We start from the raw sequence: 19,301 nt of genomic DNA, 5'->3' as shown, positions 1-19,301 counted from the left end.
AGCCCGAGAGAATAAATTTTCCGCAGCTTAACCAAATGATGCTTGACATCAACAACCCTATAAATACAAGTTTCAAAGCAACGAGCATTCAACTAATAAAGCCTCAAATGTTCTTCTATTAAATTTCAAAACATTGAGAGCCTTCAGAATATGATATTAAATATCAAATAAATAACTTAGGCTTTGTGAATTTAGAACGTAGAATCACTTACCCAAGCATATATACATATATATTCGAGAGCATAGATGCTAGATATTTATGCAACAACTAAACCACATCGCAATTTGAATTTAGTGACGCTTCCACATATTTTGAGCACTTAAGATATTACCCAACCTTAAGCTTACTCTTAAGTGTCACGAGGATAAACGACATTTATTATCCACAACACTAATGCATTAGGATACTTAAGATATCATCCTGGAGTAACTTATTGATATAACAGACGCGTAAGAAAGAGCGAGATTAATCACTAGTAAAACATAGTAAGGTTATTGGCACAACCTTAATATGAAGTATAAGACAATATAAATCCTTAAAATCAAAACTCAAGTACCATCATTTGAGTAAACGATCACTTACTTAACAATCTCGACGCCTGGCACCTAAAACATCAATTACGAAATATAGAAGATATAAGCACTTAGTATCTTTTTCGAGAAGGAGAACACTATTTGACAATCATAAGGAGGCAATAGAAATATTAAGGAATTCTCTCCCCCTTTTCAAATATTCATTCCAAAACTAAGTACCAACAAATATTACAAGAATATATATATATATATATTCAACACCAAGTTGATCAAACAGATGATTTAATTATCTTCTTAAGAAATCAAACATTAGATATATTTAAATAGAGGATATGCTTCCCCTGCAAACAAGCCACAAATTCTTTTAACACTAGAGGCTTAATACAATTTAGCATTCACGTCAGAATGAATCAAAACTGCTAATCAGTCTTTGCATATAAGCACATACAAGCATTCAAGCATGTCATCTTGACAATTTAGGCAAACATTAATAAAAAAAAGTAAAGAATTCAAAATCATAAATCTAGCTTAAGAAAAATTGAACTAATGTATCAAAAGCTAAAGTGCTTTTAAGTACTAGGATTCTAGTCCTATGACACTCGAGTGACAAGCTCGAGCTTCTTTTAGAAATATCTATTCTATCTTAGCAAATCGAGTAACATTTCCCTATTACTCGACTAATATTCCATAGAGACCTATATCTACACACTCTTACTCGATTAACTTCATAGATTAATCGAGTATCTTATGACACTTTCTAGAAATATGCAGCACTATATGGATGAACTTGAAAATCACATTTCAGGACTTCAATCCATGAACACTTTATTCACTCCTAGGAGATTTTCCTCGTTCCCAGGATTTCAAATAAAATCTAAAATCAAATTCATTCAAGAACTTATCACAAAATATTATTCCACAAGAAACAACTATTTATCCTCACATGCACGAATAATAAATCCATTCACGAGAACATATATTTTCGGGACAAACAATTTTCAAACATTCAATCATATTATCAAAATGCATATTCAATAACTCCTAAACGCATCCATTCTTTTTTTAAGAGACAGAATTGCAACAAGTAAATAATCCTAAGAGAAGAACCTGATAAAGATTGGACACTCGATTAACTTTCATTCACTATTCGAGTAACCATAAACCAAACTACCACTGAGTCTCAACAACACGTTAGAACTATGCTACTCATGAGCATATGAATCCTAACCAATAAAATCAAAATACAGTATCCTATAATGTAATTTTTAAATTCAAGAAATGCAAATACACCAAAGACATGTCTCATATAATGTTTGTATACTTCATGTGTACCCAAATCAATTAAGAAATATATTCAAGCAGGCTTCAAATTTCCCAAACATTTTCAAGTAATCCTAAACCAGATTTAATCACTCGATCCATCCTATCACTACTCAAGAGAGCTCAATCAACCTATCACTCAATGCAGTTATGATCTCAATCGCATAAACTGAATACATAGAATTGTGCCACTCATGAGCACGCCAAACATTCTCACTCACAAAGATTTTTAAAGCAGCGAATAATATTACCTTTAACTTAATACAATCGTAGGCAAACCAACCATTTGACTACCACCTCATCAAAACATCAAGATTTTTCCCTTAATTATCTAAATGCAAATCACGAACATTCAATCAAATATGAATGCACTTAGGCATAGAAATACCTTAGTCAACAAACAATCATTTTCATCATAATGCAATGATCATCCAAAACGATAAGAATAACTTCATTGCATTCCAAAACATCAAACACAGAAGAACAAGCTATTTCAAGGATTTTATCAATCATACACTCATAGCAAAATTCATCATCAAAACAATAGGACATGGCACTCAATGAGCAAGTCCATTTAAGACACTAGAATATAACTTAGCATCTATTTCCATAGGTACAGACGTACCTCAATTAACACCACAAGCTCATATCCAAAAAATTTCATACTGATGAGCGAAAGATGATTTCATCTTCAAGGCTTTAATAATCAACAAACATAAATAATCAATATTTAATCACACATGCAATCAACGCAACCAGGCAAGGTTGAAAACCATATCAACAAAGACATTTAAATTTAAAGAGATATGAGATCGAAATATGTTACCTGGGCAGATGCATCGTTTTCTCCCAAAGCTGAATTGTTTTTAAGTCCCATGGACGGCATAGAAAGCCTATCAAAGACAAACTACCCAATCATTTGAGCCCTTGAACTTTCTAAGCTATTTTTCTATCAAACACGTATTCTTAACTACAAAAACCATTTTTCGAGCTGCCTTGAGCTCATCCTTGGGAACCCATACCTTCTTTATTCTAAATATTCATATGAAAAAAGTTTTTATATACATTAATCCTATCAATAGCATCAGTTATATCATAAGAAGAACAAGAAATGGTTACCTCTTCTTCTTCTATATGCTCCTCTTGACTCGTGGATGGACTCGAGATTCCAGAAAGTAATCTTCTTTGATGCCCCTGTGTTCACTATGAAAAACCTCACGCAAAATATTAGAGTTAACAAATTTATTTAAAGCAGAATGCACATTCAAATCCATAGATGATTTTGAAATAAAATCGTTCTTCATGGTATTTCATAAAGCATTTGCATAAGAGGAGGTGACACCAAAATCTCCCCTTGAGAGACATGGACCACTCTTAGCTGTTAAGCTAGAAAAGTAAATAACGGTACCTGCTTTGATACCACTTTTGAGAAAAGATAGACACCCATGAGGAGGGTTAATTGGGGTTTCAAAAACTTTTCGTGATTTTATTAATACTTTGAATAAAATAGTTTTGCCTTTATCAAACCACGAACTCTTAATGTTTTAAATTATGACCTTAACTAAAAATGATATGTAGAAAGTGTAAAAAAAATTCTATGCAGAAAGATTTACTGTCTTCAAATTTTAGAAAGCTGTTGATTTCAGAATTAAAACTGAAAACAGATTTACTAAGAAGAATGGTACTTGTCGAAAGAAAAATGAAAAGTTACCGAAGCAAAAGTAAATTAGAAATGCAACACAGAAGGATGTGTATAGTGGTTCGAATCAACCACCATAATCTCGTGTGAACGGAAGATCTACAAAAAATATGGCCGCTGCAAGTATTAATCAAAAACCAAAAAAATTCGAAAATACACAAAAGTATAGAGAAACTCCCTTGCAGTCATGATAGAGGCGTTCAACGCTCAGATCTGGACAATCGAATCACCACTTAGGTAACACCGAGAATAGAACCACCAAGCCCCAACAAAGCCCAACCCCAAATCTATTCACCCGCCTAGGAGAAAGCGAAAGCTCTACACGAAGTAGAGTCCACGCACAGGAACCAGAATCACAAAGATAAAGTGAGAAGCAAGAAACTGAGAACTGATCAAGACTATGAAGCTTACCTACGAAGGATTGGCCGTACCGATTATATAAAGACAGGGAAACCGAGAGGTGCGACACATAAATGGTAAGAGGGCGCCGCACAAACCAGCAAGCAAACGCCGCACAAAGCGACAAGGAAACTCAAGAAATGCGGAGGGGACATCTGCGCCGACAAGAGGGAGGGAGGGAGGGGGAGAAAGAACGAGAGTCTCCCCTAAATACATAGGTATATATACGTGGACAGCTAGGGCAAAACATCAAAGTGGGCTGGGCTTCTCATTTCTTGAGCAAATGGCCTTAGGCCCATTTCTCCTCAAAATAAATGATTAATGGGCTTATGCCCTGATTTATATATAGGGCTGCCAATAAGTGGTGATATGGGTTATGCTTCAATCACAGGCAGAGGCCTATGAAGATTAGACCTGCCCGAAAAATCGTCATCGCCTTGCGCCTTATTTGGAAACACAACCTAACATCCACTATCTTGCCTCCTCACTAAGGATTTTAATAAATCACTACAGCTTTTGTAAAACAAGAACACGTATAAGTAGATCAAAAACATAAATGATTTAAGATACTACTAATGCATGCTTTAAGTTATTCTTGAAGAGGATAAAATTTAGAGTTCTATTACTCGAATGCATTCAACCTAAACATGAGCAACACTAGGAAATGTTGCTTGGAATACATACAACATTTCAAGATGCTTTAAGATAGCACCTCTTAGATGCAACTTCATTCTTAATCGAGTGATTAACCATTACTCCACTATAAGCCCGAGAGAATGAATTTTCCACAACTTAACCAAATGATGCTTGACATCAACAACCCTATAAATACAAGTTTCAAAGCAACGAGCATTCAACTAATAAAGCCTCAAATGTTCTTCCATTATATTTCAGAACATTGAGAGCCTTCAGAATATGATATTAAATATCAAATAAATAACTTAGGCTTTGAGAATCTAGAACGTAGAATCACTTGCCCAAGCATATATACATATATACATATATATTCGAGAGCATGGATGCTAGATATTTATGTAACAACTAAACCACATCGCGATTTGAATTTAGCGACGCTTCCACATATTTTGTGCACTTAAGTTATTACCCAACCTTAAGCTTACTCTTAAGTGTCACGAGGATACACGACATTTATTATCCACGACACTAATGCATTAGGATACTTAAGATGTCATCCCGAAGTAACTTATTGATATAACAGACGCATAAGAAAGAGCGAGATTAATCACTAGCTTTTAGTAAGCTTATTGGCACAACCTTAATATGAAGTATAAGATATAAATCCTTAAAATCAAAACTCAAGTACCATCACTTGAGTAAACGATCACTTACTTAACAATCTCGACGCCTGGCACCTAAAACATCAATTACGAAATATAAAAGATATATAAGCACTTAATATCCTTTTCGAGAAGGAGAATTCTATTTGATAATCATAAAGAGGCAATAGAAATATTAAGGAATTCTCTCCCCCTTTTCAAATATTCATTCCAATACTAAGTACCAACAAATATTACAAGAATATATATATATATATTCAACACCAAGTTAATCAAACAAATGATTTAACTATCTTCTTAAGAAATCAAACCTTAGATAGATTTAAATAGAGGATATGCTTCCCCTGCAAACAAGCCACAAATTCTTTTAACACTCGAGGCTTAATAGAATTTAGCATTCACGTCAGAATGAATCAAAACTGCTAATCAGTCTTTGCATATAAGCACATACAAGCATTCAAGCATGTCATCTTGACAATTTAGGCAAACATTAATCAACAAAAGCAAAGAATTCAAAATCTTAAATCTAGCTTAAGAAAATTTGAACTAATGTATCGAAAGCTAAAGTGCTTTTAAGCACTAGGATTCTAGTCCTATGACACTCGAGTGACAAGCTCGAGCTTCTTTTAAAAATATCAATTCTATCTTAGCAACTCAAGTAACATTTCCCCATTACTCGACTAATATTCCATAGAGACCTATATCTACACACTCTTACTCGATTAACTTCACAGATTAATCGAGTATCTTATGACACTTTCTAGAAATATGCAGCACTATATGGATGAACTTGAAAATCACATTTCAGGACTTCAATCCATGAACACTTTATTCACTCCTAGGAGATTTTCCTCGTTCCCAGGATTTCAAATAAAATCTAAAATCAAATTCATTCAAGAACTTATCACAAAATATTATTCCACAAGAAACAACTGTTTATCCTCACATGCACGAATAATAAATCCATTCACAAGAACATATATTTTCGGGACAAACAATTTTCAAACATTCAATCATATTATCAAAATGCATATTCAATAACTCCTAAACGCATCCATTCTTTTTTTAAGTGATAGAATTGCAACAAATAAATAATCTTAAGAGAAGAACCTGATAAAGATTGGACACTCGATTAACTTTCATTCACTATTCGAGTGACCACAAACCCAACTACCACTGAGTCTCAACAACACGTTAGAACTATGCTACTCGTGAGCATATGAATCCTATGCAGCAAAATCAAAATACAGAATCCTATAATGTAATTTTTAAATTCAAGAAATGCAAATACACCAAAGACATGTCTCATATAATGTTTGTACACTTCATGTGTACCCAAATCAATTAAGAAATATATTCAAGCAGGCTTCAAATTTCCCAAACATTTTCAAGTAATCCTAAACCAGATTTAATCACTCGATCCATCCTATCACTACTCAAGAGAGCTCAATCAACCTATCACTCAATGCAGTTATGATCTCAATCGCATAAACTGAATACATAGAATTGTGCCACTCATGAGCACGCCAAACATTCTCACTCACAAAGATTTTTAAAGCAGCGAATAATATTACCTTTAACTTAATACAATCGTAGGCAAACCAACCATTTGACTACCACCTCATCAAAACATCAAGATTTTTCCCTTAATTATCTAAATGCAAATCACGAACATTCAATCAAATATGAATGCACTTAGGCATAGAAATACCTTAGTCAACAAACAATCATTTTCATCATAATGCAATGATCATCCAAAACGATAAGAATAACTTCATTGCATTCCAAAACATCAAACACAGAAGAACAAGCTATTTCAAGGATTTTATCAATCATACACTCATAGCAAAATTCATCATCAAAATAATAGGACATGGCACTCAATGAGCAAGTCCATTTAAGACACTAGAATATAACTTAGCATCTATTTCCATAGGTACAGACGTACCTTAATTAACACCACAAGCTCATATCCAAAAAATTTCATACTGATGAGCGAAAGATGATTTCATCTTCAAGGCTTTAATAATCAACAAACATAAATAATCAATATTTAATCACACACGCCATCAACGAAAATAGGCAAGGTTGAAAACCATATCAACAAAGACATTTAAATTTAAAGAGATATGAGATCGAAATATGTTACCTGGGGAGATGCATTGTTTTCTCCCAATGCTGAACTATTTTTAAGTCCCATGGACGGCATAGAAAGCCTATCAAAGATAAGCTACCCAATCATTTGAGCCCTTGAATTTTCTAAGCTATTTTTCTATCAAACACATATTCTTAACTACAAAAACCATTTTTGCAGCTGCCTTGAGCTCATCCTTGGGAACCCAAACCTTCTTTATTCTAAATATTCATATGAAAAAAGTTTTCACATACATTAATCCTATCAATAGCATCTGTTATATCATAAGAAGAACAAGAAATGGTTACCTCTTCTTCTTCTATATGCTCCTCTTGACTCGTGGATGGAACTCGAGATTCCAAAAAGTAATCTTCTTTGATGCCCCTGTGTTCACTATGAAAAACCTCACGCAAAAAATTAGAGCTAACAAATTTATTTAAAGCAGAATGCACATTCAAATCCATAGATGATTTTGAAATGAAATCGTTCTTCATGGTATTTCATAAAGCATTTGCATAAGAGGAGGTGACACCAAAATCTCCCCTTGAGAGCTATGGACCACTCTTAGCTGTTAAGCTAGAAAAGTAAATAACGGTACTTGCTCTGATACCACTTTTGAGAAAAGATAGACACCCATGAAGAGAGCCATGGACCACTCTTAGCTGTTAAGCTAGAAAAGCTAAAGTTCTTTTAAGCACTAGGATTCTAGTCCTATGACACTCGAGTGAGAAGCTCGAGCTTCTTTTAGAAATATCTATTCTATCTTAGTAACTCGAGTAACATTTCCCCATTACTCGACTAATATTCCATAGAGACCTATATCTACACACTCTTACTCGATTAACTTCACAGATTAATCGAATATCTTATGACACTTTCTGGGAATATGCAACACTATATGGATGAACTTGAAAACCACATTTCAAGACTTCAATCCATGAACGCTTTATTCACTCCTAGGAGATTTTTCTCGTTCCCAGGATTTCAAATAAAATCTAAAATCAAATTCATTCAAGAACTTATCACAAAATATTATTGCACAAGAAACAACTATTTATCCTCAAATGCACGAATAATAAATCCATTCACGAGAACATGTATTTTCGGGACAAACAATTTTCAAACATTCAATCATATTATCAAAATGCATATTCAATAACTCCTAAACGCATCCATTCTTTTTTTAAGAGACAGAATTGCAACAAGTAAATAATCCAAAGAGAAGAACCTAATAAAGATTGGACACTCGATTAACTTTCATTCACTATTCGAGTGACCATAAACCAAACTACCACTGAGTCTCAACAACACACTTTACTATGCTACTCGTGAGCATATGAATTCTATGCAGTAAAATCAAAATACAGAATCCTATAACGTAATTTTTAAATTCAAGAAATGCACATACACCGAAGGCATATCTCATATAATGTTTGCACACTTCATGTGTACCCAAATCAATCAAGAAACATATTCAAGCAGGATTCAAATTTCCCAAACATTTTGAAATAATCCTAAAACAGATTTAATCATTGGATCGATCCTATCATTACTCAAGAGAACTCAATCAACCTATCACTTAATGCATTTATAATTTCAATCACATAAATTGAATACATAGAATTGTGCCACTCATGAGCACACCAAACATAGTCACTCACAAAGATTTTTAAAGCAATGAACAATATTACCTTTAACCTAATACAATCGTAAGCAACCCAATCATTTGACTATCGCCTCATCAAAAACATTAAGATTTTCCACTTTATTATCTAAATGCAAATCATGAACATTCAATCAGATATGAATGCAGTTAGGTATAGAAATACCTTAGTCAACAAACAATCATTTTCATTATAATGCAAAGATCATCCAAAACGATGAGCATAACTTCATTGCATTCCAAAACATCAATCACAGAAGAAGAACAAGCTTATTCAAGAATTTTATCAATCATACACTCATAGCAAAATTCATCATCAAAACATTACGACATAGCACTCAATGAGCAAGTTCATTTAAGACACTACAATATAATTTAGCACCTATTTTCACAGGTACAGACCTACCTCAATTAACACCATAAGGTCATATCCAAAACAATTCATACCGATGAGCGAAAGATGATTTCATCTTGAAGGCTTTAATAATCAACAAAAAGAAATAATCAATATTTAATCACACGCGTAATCTTGGCAAACAGTCAAGGTTGAAAACCATATCAACAAAGACATTTAAATTTAAAGAGATATGAGATTAGAACATATTACCTACGAAGATACATCATTTCCTCCAAAAGCTGAATTGTTTTAAGTCCCTTGGACAACATATAAACACTATCAATTTTTATAGTCAATCAAAATGGTTAGCCAAAAGTACACTTCAAGTAAACACTAATAAGAAGAAAATAAACTTACAAACTAATAATAAAGGGTCATCCTTTCTTCACTCATTTTTCCACATTGTGATGGGTTGATGGAGGATTGTTTTTGCACGGAATTGTCCTTCCATTCGCAAAAGGAACAATCGTACCAAGGCTTGCCCACCAAACCAACATACTAACAATAATAAAATAAAATAAAAAAGTGCATTTAAAACAAATAAAAACACTTATGGAAAAAAATAAATCAACATAATAATAGATAGTATCTTTGGTGCATGAGGTTCTGACTTTTTACATTGGGACCAAAGCACAACCAGTAAAGCAAGATACAAATAATAATAAAAAGTAAAAGAATGTATTTCAAAACCAATAAAGATAGTTAAAGGAAAATAAACCAACATATCTATGTTAATAAAAAAAAGAATCAAGGAGAGTAATGGAAAAGCATGAATCCAAAAAGATAAAAAAATAATCAGATGATATTCAACCATAAAAGCCAAAAAAAAAAAAAAAGAATCGCTAAGAAAAAATTAACAACTAAGGTAGAAACAAAATCAAGCAATTAAGTAAAACCAAAAAATCTGAGACACAAAGCATTGCAAAAATCAATCTATATAGTCAATAAAGATGGTGAATAAAAAATATACCTTAAGTTAACATTGATAAGGCCAAAAAAGAAAAAATAACCTAAAAAACTAATAAATGGCAGCCCTCAATGCACGTGGTTTTCTCATTTTGTGCATGTCGAGGACAGGTTATTTTTTTTACAAAATTTTCTTTGATGCCTTGCAAATATCCTATTTCAACTACAGGAATCTGTGACTTTCCATTAACAAAAGAATAAGCACCCACCCACTAAACCAACGTACTAATAACAGTAAATTTATTAGAAAATACATTTAAAATTGAATAAAGAAAGTTATGCAAAAAATAAATCAACAAAATAATAAAGGGCATCCTTAGTGCACGAGATTTCCCACTTTTTAAGAGTTACGGGTGAAATATTTATGGGCAAAGCCTTTGCCTAGGTTTATAAAGATGATGTTTCCAAAACACAAACCCAAATCCTTCCTTTCACAAAAGAGAAACCATTGTGTTGCTGTATTCCAATCTATGCCAACATATCAAAACAAAAACAAAAAAAGAGTAAGCAAAGCATCAAGTATGCAGAGTAAACAAAAAGCATGGATCTAACAACATATAAAACAATTAGACGATATTAAATCATAAATACAAATGTCACTCTGAAAAAATTAACAAATATAGCTAGGAAGAAAATAAAAAATTGATATAAAACTAAGAAATCTAAGACATAAAGCATTATACAAATCAATCTTTACCGTCAATCAAAATTATTAACCAAAAGTACACCTCAAGTCAACACCAGTAAGGCCAATCAAGGAATAAAATGAACTAACAAGCTATTAGAGGGTAGGGTAGTTTTTGTGCGAAACTTATTTCATGCCCTGCAAAGAGGCGATTTCAACTGCTTGAACCAATGACCTTACATTCACGAAGGTGCACCCCTACCTTACAACCAAAGCTTGTCCTCCAAATCAAAATACCAATTACAATAAAGATAATAATTGAAAAAATAAATCAACATAATAAAAAATTAAACAAAACAGTAAGTATTGAGAGCAACAAAAAGCATGAATCTAACGAGATTGAAAATAATCGAACCATATTCAATCATAAAAACAAAACAGAACAAAAAAAAAGAGAGGAGAGATCAAACCTTGGGGCAGATCTTCAATCTCGGTGAATTCCTTCTCCAATGCGGCACCGATCATTCCGGGCAAGCTGACCTCCTTGGATCTCGGGTGGGAGGAGTTGGATTCCGCAGCGATGGTAGAGGCGTTGGCGGCAGCGACGGAGAGAGTGAGACGAGAGAACGCAGAGAGAGAGAGAGGAGAGAGCTGTCCGCATCTCTCCCAGAGGGTTAGATAGAGAGAGAGGAGGGGGGAGCGTGGGGGGAAGGGGAAGATACGAGAATCCGAATGGGGGAGGAGCGTGGGTGGTTGGAGATATGCTATCCCAGAAAAGATACGTCCGTTGGAGCGCGGGAGCAGGGTGGCATGCTAACATTAATTTCTGTTATTTAAAATTCAAATTTAATTTCTGTTATTTCTCAAGTTTTTTAATTGATTTTTTGACTCAGTTTTAATTCCAATAGTCTCTTTTATAAATAAATTATTTATTTTTTTAATTAATTAATTATTATTAAGTTGTAATAATAAATTTATTTAATTAAAAATATCATCACCAATTAAAATTTATAAGACAAAAAATAATATTATTAATCATCGATTCACTTGGGGTATCCGGACTTACGCCCAACTAGTCCCTAAAGGGCGATGACCTTCCCCCTAATGCACGTCCGAGTAAATCCGAATGCGGATCCAACCTATACACACCCAAACTAGACCTTCGAGATATGGCTATCTTCTCTGTGGACCCCTCTCATGTCGTGCGGATGGGACCCCTAGAGGGGAGACAGGGCGCACCAACACGCTCTCTCCACAAGGGCAACAAGCCAGCAATAAATGCCACCAGTCGCCATTAAGATTTGAACCCCCGATGCTCGTGTTATTCTTCTAAGTGCTTTACTGCTAGACCATGCCTGTGGGCAGTAGGGAACCTTCCTTCCTCCTGTATATAATCAAATAATTAAGCATGGTGTATTGTTATTATGACATGACTAGTCAATGCCACTGAACTGAATATATACCGTCCTGAATGAATATAAGGGCTGCGAGAAGGTTGCTAATCGAGGTGACAGGCACATCACTCACACACGTGGAAAAGATTTTATCACATCCCATCATATTCATATTAAAGCTTGGGCCTCTCTCTCCTCAATTCATTCATTCATTCATTTGCTTGTGACTAAAATAATAAAAGACGAGCAGCCTTTACTAGTCTACCAGTCTACCTATTCATTTCATGACAGAAGATAAAAAATAAAATCAAATTAGCTAGTTCTTTTAAAATTTATATATATATATATTTATATATAAGTCCAGTCTTATTTTATGAAGAATCCACTGAACTTCTCGGAACGAATAAACAAAGATATTTATAATTATACTATGTCATTTGTCTTAGACATCTAAATTCCAAAACACTCCCTTCAGTTGATCAACGACGGGATTGGTCTGTCGTTGATTTCGTCACTGATTAAAAAATTAACAAAAAAAAAAAAATTAAACTTAAATAAAAAATAATAATAAAATATATAAAAAATACAAATTATATAAATTGAAATTTGAACTTAAATTTTTATATTTATTGAATATAAATATATAAAATTAAATTTATGATAATTAATAATTTATTTTAATTAAATAAATAACTAACTCACCAACAATATTTGGATCATTATATTTGTATTTCTAATTTTAAAATTGTATTTACCATACTCATAACATTATATTTGTACTTCTTATTTTAAAATATAAATGAAAACAAATTAAAATATAAATATTAATCTTTTTATTTAAAATTATTATAATATATTTAATAAATAACTGCTTAAAAACACTTTTTTACAAATAAATTGTATAATTATTATATTTTTTATATATAATTAATATTTCATTGAAAAAAATTGACATAATATTTTTTATTTTAAATAAACATTTTTTAATTATTTCTCATTTAAATCATCAATAATATATACACAATGCACAATAATACATACAGAATATACAACTATATAAATGTAAAATAAAAAATAATATACATACAATAAATATAAATAACATAGAAATTAAAATTAGTAGTTAATCATTAAAAAAAACTAACAGCTAAAAAAAACTATAATGCACAGAGAAAATGAAGCAATCTATAACTAACATGAATATTTTTCATCTAAAAAACATTTAAAGATGCATTTAAAAGTTAAAATAATAAAATACTAAAAATATAATGCAAAGACAAAAAAAATAAAATATTCGGATTTAGATGTCTCAGGTTAAGCGTGGTTGGATTTAGGCAAAGAACTCTCGGGTTAAGCGTGCTTGAGTTGGGAAAGCTCAAGGATGGGTGACGCCCTCGGAAGTTCGCCTAGACCCATCAGAGTAAGTTGTTCTGGTCATTCTTATCGCTCGATGCGAGATGTTACAGGTGGTATCAGAGTCGACCCTTGGAGAATGCGGTCCGATGAGGGCGACGAGTGGCACCGAGGCTTAAGGGCCTGTGCAAGGAGCGGCTTCTAGGATGGTAGCCTCCAAAGAGGAAAAGAGCTGGGACCAGCTATAAGGTGGCATGACAAAGACGTCATGTACTGAAGGAGGGGAGAATGTAATACCCCAAGTGTCCAAAGAAATGTAGTATATATCGAAAATAAATAAGGAATGAAACAACACCAACTGGATATCTTTTGGGCTGAATGTAGGCAAAGAACTCTCGGGTTAAGCATGCTTGAACTAGGAAGCTCAAAGATGGATGACCCTTTGGGAAGTTCGCGTAGACCCATCAGGGTAAGTTATTCCGGTCCTTCTTATTGCTCGATGGGGGATGTTACAAATGTTTATTAATTTTATTTCGTTCCTAATTCAAATGAAAATTTTATAAATTATTATAATAACGGTAAAAAATTATGACTCTATTTTGATTTTTATTTTAATTTGTAATTTTATTTTTTATTAATTTTGCAACTTAAAGATGAAATATTATGTCACTAATTTTGAATTTATTTTGAATTTTTATAAATTGTACTTTAAATATGAAAATTTTCTTTCTCAAATGAGATTTTAAATTTAATTCAAATATTTTATGAATTTCACATTTTAGCAACGAAATAATTCCGCCACGAAAACTTATAATTTAATTTATGATTTTTTTAATTTTAGCAACAGAAGAATTCCATCGCTAAATGATTTAAATTTTAATTTACATTTTTTCCAATTTAGCGACGAATTTGTTCCGTTGTTAAATAATTTTAAATTAAATTTTAATTTAAAGGATTTAAATTTAAATTTAATTTTCTTTAATGTTTAATACATAATTCTCTACTTACCTGGCTATTTAAAACTTACTTAAACCGCATTTAATTTTGATTTTTCTCCCAAATTTTCTCAATTTTTCATCACTGTGCGCACGTCTTCTTCTCCTTAAATTGCTATCTGTTTGTGATGGTTCGGAACGCCCGAAATGGGCTTAAAATAGGAACAAAAAGAGTGGCTGGGAAGGGAAAATTTTGGGAGGCCTAATCCCATACGGACCCTCGACAAATTCAGGAACAAGGACAAGTTTTGCGCTTACCATAACGAGGCAAGACATAACACCTCTGAGTGTTGGGCATTGAAGGATGCGATTAAAGAACAGATCAGGAAAGGTCGCTTACATGATTATGTGGTGCGGTCGAGGGATCAACAGCCCCAGCATCCTGTCCAACCTGAACCTCGCCAAGCTCCCAAGCAAGATTTGGCACCTGTAGTAAGAACTATCTTCACTATTCACGGTGGGCCTCATATTGCAGGAACCTTTAATAGGTCACACGAACATTATGTATGGGAGGCAAGTCACCTCCTACTTGCCGGGTATGGTGAACAGGGAATGCCATCAAAGAAAGCCAAAGCAACCCCCAGTGACATCGTCTTTTCAGAGGAAGATACAAGAGAGGTGCATTGGCCACACAACGACGTTCTTGTGGTCCGAGCTCGAATTGGAAAAGTTGAAGTGCGAAGGATCATGGTTGACACAGGCAGCTCAGTAAATCTACTATATAGAGGATGCTTCGACCAAATGGTCCTGGGGTCAGATCAGCCAATGGCTTCCCCAGAGTCACTTTATGGTTTCACCGGAGATACGGTGACCCCCGCAGGATGCATCAGGCTCCCACTTATAATTGGGGACTCAGATCGCCAAGCTACTATAATGACGGACTTCTTGATCATCGATTGACCTTCGGCGTATAATGTTGTCATGGGGAGGACCCGCTATGAATTACCTGAACCTGATCATCTCGACCAAAGCGCTATCCGCCAAATTCCCAACTCTGAATGGGACTGGACGCATGAGAGGCGAGCAATATTCAGCAAGACGTTGTTATGAAGAGGCGTTGAAAATGGGACTCAAAGGAAAGAAAGTCAACATTCTCTCATGCGGTGACTCGCGGGGTGTGAGTGAGAAAGGAGTCAGTCACGACCTGAATCCACGCGAGGTGGATTGCGATCGAGCTGGAGGCCTTGTAAGCGAACTGGACGATGTTATGGTTAGTAACACTGATGCTGAGAGGTGTCTCAAGCTGGGTAAGGACCTTGTTCCTGAGGTAAAGACTTTCTCAAACCAAACCTAGATGTGTTCACCTGGAACCACGAAGACATGGTGGGGATAGACCCGGATATGATGATACATCGGCTCAACATAGATTCTGATCACAAGCTAGTCTGTCAGAAGAGAAGGCCTATAACTGCAGAGCGTTATGCAATCCTGAGAGAAGAAGTAGATAAATTGTTGGCGAACAGGTTCATCAAAGAAGCCCATTACCTGGTCTGGGTAGCTAATTCGGTTCTGGTAAAAAAGAAGAACGGGAAGCGGAGAACCTGTGTGGATTTCACTGATTGGAATAAAGCATGCCCAAAATACAGTTTTCCTCTACCCATAATAGACCAGCTCGTGGACGCAACGGCCGGTCATTGACTTCTTAGTTTCATGGATGCTTACTCAGGGTATAATCAAATTCCTATGAAACCTGAAGACGAGGATCACACCTCGTTTATCACAGATCGAGGATTATACTGCTATAAGGTGATGCCTTTCTGGCTGAAGAACGCTAGAGCGACCTATCAATGCTTGGTTAACATGATGTTCAAGGATCTAATCGGGAGGACCATGGAGGTCTATGTGGATGATATGCTAGTGAAGTCCAATCGAGTTGACAACCATGTTCGCGACCTTGAAGAAATGTTCCAAATCTTGAGGAAATATCAAATGAAGCTGAATCCGCTCAAGAGCACATTTGGCATAGCTTCTGGGAAGTTCTTGGGCTTCATGGTTAATGAGAGAGGGATCGAGGCAAACCCAGAAAAGATTCGAGCTCTGCTTGACATGAGGTCGCCAACCAAGATAAAGGAGGTGTAGAGCCTTAACGGTTAGATCGCCGCCCTCAGCAGGTTTGTCTCCAAGTCCTCTGAAAAATGTATTCCATTATTTAAAATGTTGAAGCAGGCCAAAAATTTCCAATGGACGGAAGAATGTGAGGTCGCCTTTCAGCAGTTGAAAGAATATATGGGGTAGACCCCGCTCATGTCCAAGCCAAAGGAATGAGAGAAGCTAATCACCTACTTGGGAGTGTCTCGAGATGCTATCAGTGCCGCACTAATGCGAGAAGAAGACATGGTACAATATCTAGTATATTATGTAAGTCATAGATTGTTGGATGCGGAAACCAGATATGCCCCAATGGAGAAGCTCATATTCTGCTTAGTGGTGGCTTCAAGGAAGATGTGCCCTTACTTCCAAGCCCATCAGATTAATGTACTTACAAAATATCCACTAAAACAAGTCTTTCAGAAGCCTGACTCATCAGGCTAGTTACTCAAGTGGGCCATCGAGCTCGCTTAGTTAGACATATAGTATAGATCAAGGTCGACTATAAAAGGATAGGTGCTAGAAGATTTCATCGCCAAGTTCACGGGGCCAGCAGAAGAAGAGCCTGAGTCTTCAGAGAGTCCGATCTGGGAGTTATATGTGGACAGATCTTCTAGCGAGCATGGAGCTGGGGCTAGGGCTCTCCTAATAAGCCCAGAGGGGTACAAGATTCCGTACGCATTGAGATTTGGGTTTAAAGCGACCAACAATGAAACAGAGTATGAGGCACTATTGGCAGGGCTACGCTTGGCGAAGAAAGTGAAGGCAGAACGACTAATGGTCTTTAGTGATTCTGAACTCGTGGTATGTCAAATACGAGGTGAGTATCAGGCAAAAGGCTCGAAGATGGTGGCCTACCTCCAAAGAGTTTAGAATTTAATGCCCACCTTTGAGGCATGCGAGGTAAACCAGGTGTCGAGGAACCATAATTCTCATGTCGACGCTCAAGCTTGCTTGGCTTCAGCTCGAGATGCAGACTCCTTAGGAGCCATACTGCTAGAGTTCCTAGCAGCACCAAGTATGGAGGGTCAAGGCAAAATTTTAGCGATCACAATGGCCCCGGGGTTGTGGATGAAACCCATTATCGATTATCTATAGGAGGGAAAATTACCAAGCGACAAAATAAAGGCGCGCCGTGTGCAAGCTCGAGCATTTAGATACTGCCGTTACGACTATATGCTCTACAAAAGGGGGTTCATTACCCCATTGTTAAGATTCCTCGATGACCTCGATTTCCAGATGGTACTTAAGGAAATCCATGCAGGTCACTGTGGAAACCATGCTAGGGGGCTATCCTTAGCTCAAAAGGCACTTCGTCAGGGCTTCTATTGGCCCACAATGAAGCAGAACACTATGAACCAAATAAAGAGATGTGACACATGCCAAAGATTTGCGAAGATCCAAAGAGTTCCACCACCCTATTTGCAGCAGATGAGCAGTCCATGTAAGCGTTGGCATGAGAATTATGGTTCCTCGACACCTGGTTTACCTCACATGCCTCAAAGGTGCGCATTAAATCCTGAACTCTTTGGAGGTAGGCCACCATCTTCGAGCCTTTTTCTTGATACTCACCTCGTATTTGACATACCACGAGTTCAGAATCACTGAAGACCATTAGTCATTCTACCTTCACTTCCTTCGTCAGGCGTAGCCCTGCCAATAGTGCCTCATACTTTGCTTCATTATTGGTCGCTTTAAACCCAAATCTCAATGTGTACGGAATCTTGTACCCCTTTGGGCTTATCAGGAGAGCCCTAGCCCCAGCTCCATGCTCGCTGGAAGATCCGTCCACATATAACTCCCAAATCGGACTCTCTGAAGACTCAGGCTCTTTTTCTACTGGCCCCGTGAACTCGGCGATGAAATCTTCTAGCACTTGTCCTTTTATAGCCGACCTTGATCTATACTATATGTCTAACTAAGCGAGCTCGATGGCCCACTTGAGTAACCAGCCTAATGAATCAGGCTTCTGCAAGACTTGTTTTAGTGGATATTTTGTAAGTACATCAATCTGATGGGCTCTTGAAGCCACCACTAAGCAGAAGATGAGCTTCTCCATTGGGGCATATCTGGTTTCCACATCCAACAATCTATGACTTACATAATATACTAGATATTGTACCATGTCTTCTTCTCGCACTAGTGCGGCACTGATAGCATATCAAGACACTCCCAAGTAGGTGATTAGCTTCTCTCATTCTTCCGTCCATTGGAAATTTTTGGCCTGCTTCAACATTTTAAAGAATGGAATACATTTTTCAGAGGACTTGGAGACAAACCTACTAAGGGCGGCGATCTGGCCGTTAAGGCTCTGCATCTCTTTTATCTTGGTTGGCGACCTCATGTCAAGCAGAGCTCGAATCTTTTCTGGGTTTGACTCGATCCCCCTCTCGTTAACCATGGAGCCCAAGAACTTCCCAGAAGTTACGCCAAATG

The 19,301-nt window shown here is 35.7% G+C and overlaps 2 protein-coding genes across 2 annotated transcripts in view; one reads left to right on the top strand and one right to left on the bottom strand.

Annotated features, from left to right (window-relative positions):
- The window catches only part of LOC127811518 (trafficking protein particle complex II-specific subunit 120 homolog), a 42,005-nt gene extending 30,524 nt beyond the window's left edge, over positions 1–11,481 (bottom strand). The window contains exon 1 of the mRNA XM_052351449.1: positions 9,655–11,481. Within this exon, the coding sequence (XP_052207409.1) occupies positions 9,655–9,713 (59 nt within the window). The 5' untranslated portion in view covers positions 9,714–11,481. The remainder of the gene's footprint in view (positions 1–9,654) is intronic.
- Positions 11,482–11,615: 134 nt separating this feature from the next.
- Positions 11,616–15,677, top strand: LOC127811149 (uncharacterized). Its single transcript, XM_052350856.1, has 2 exons — positions 11,616–11,648; positions 14,940–15,677. Exons 1-2 carry the CDS (start codon positions 11,616–11,618, stop codon positions 15,675–15,677), a joined length of 771 nt encoding a protein of 256 aa, XP_052206816.1.
- The last annotated feature ends 3,624 nt before the right edge of the window (positions 15,678–19,301 follow it).

The sequence above is a fragment of the Diospyros lotus genome, chromosome 10 (genome assembly GCF_014633365.1).
Source record: "Diospyros lotus cultivar Yz01 chromosome 10, ASM1463336v1, whole genome shotgun sequence".
NCBI classification, from domain to species: domain Eukaryota; kingdom Viridiplantae; phylum Streptophyta; class Magnoliopsida; order Ericales; family Ebenaceae; genus Diospyros; species Diospyros lotus.
This window is presented reverse-complemented; position numbering and strand designations above follow the sequence as displayed.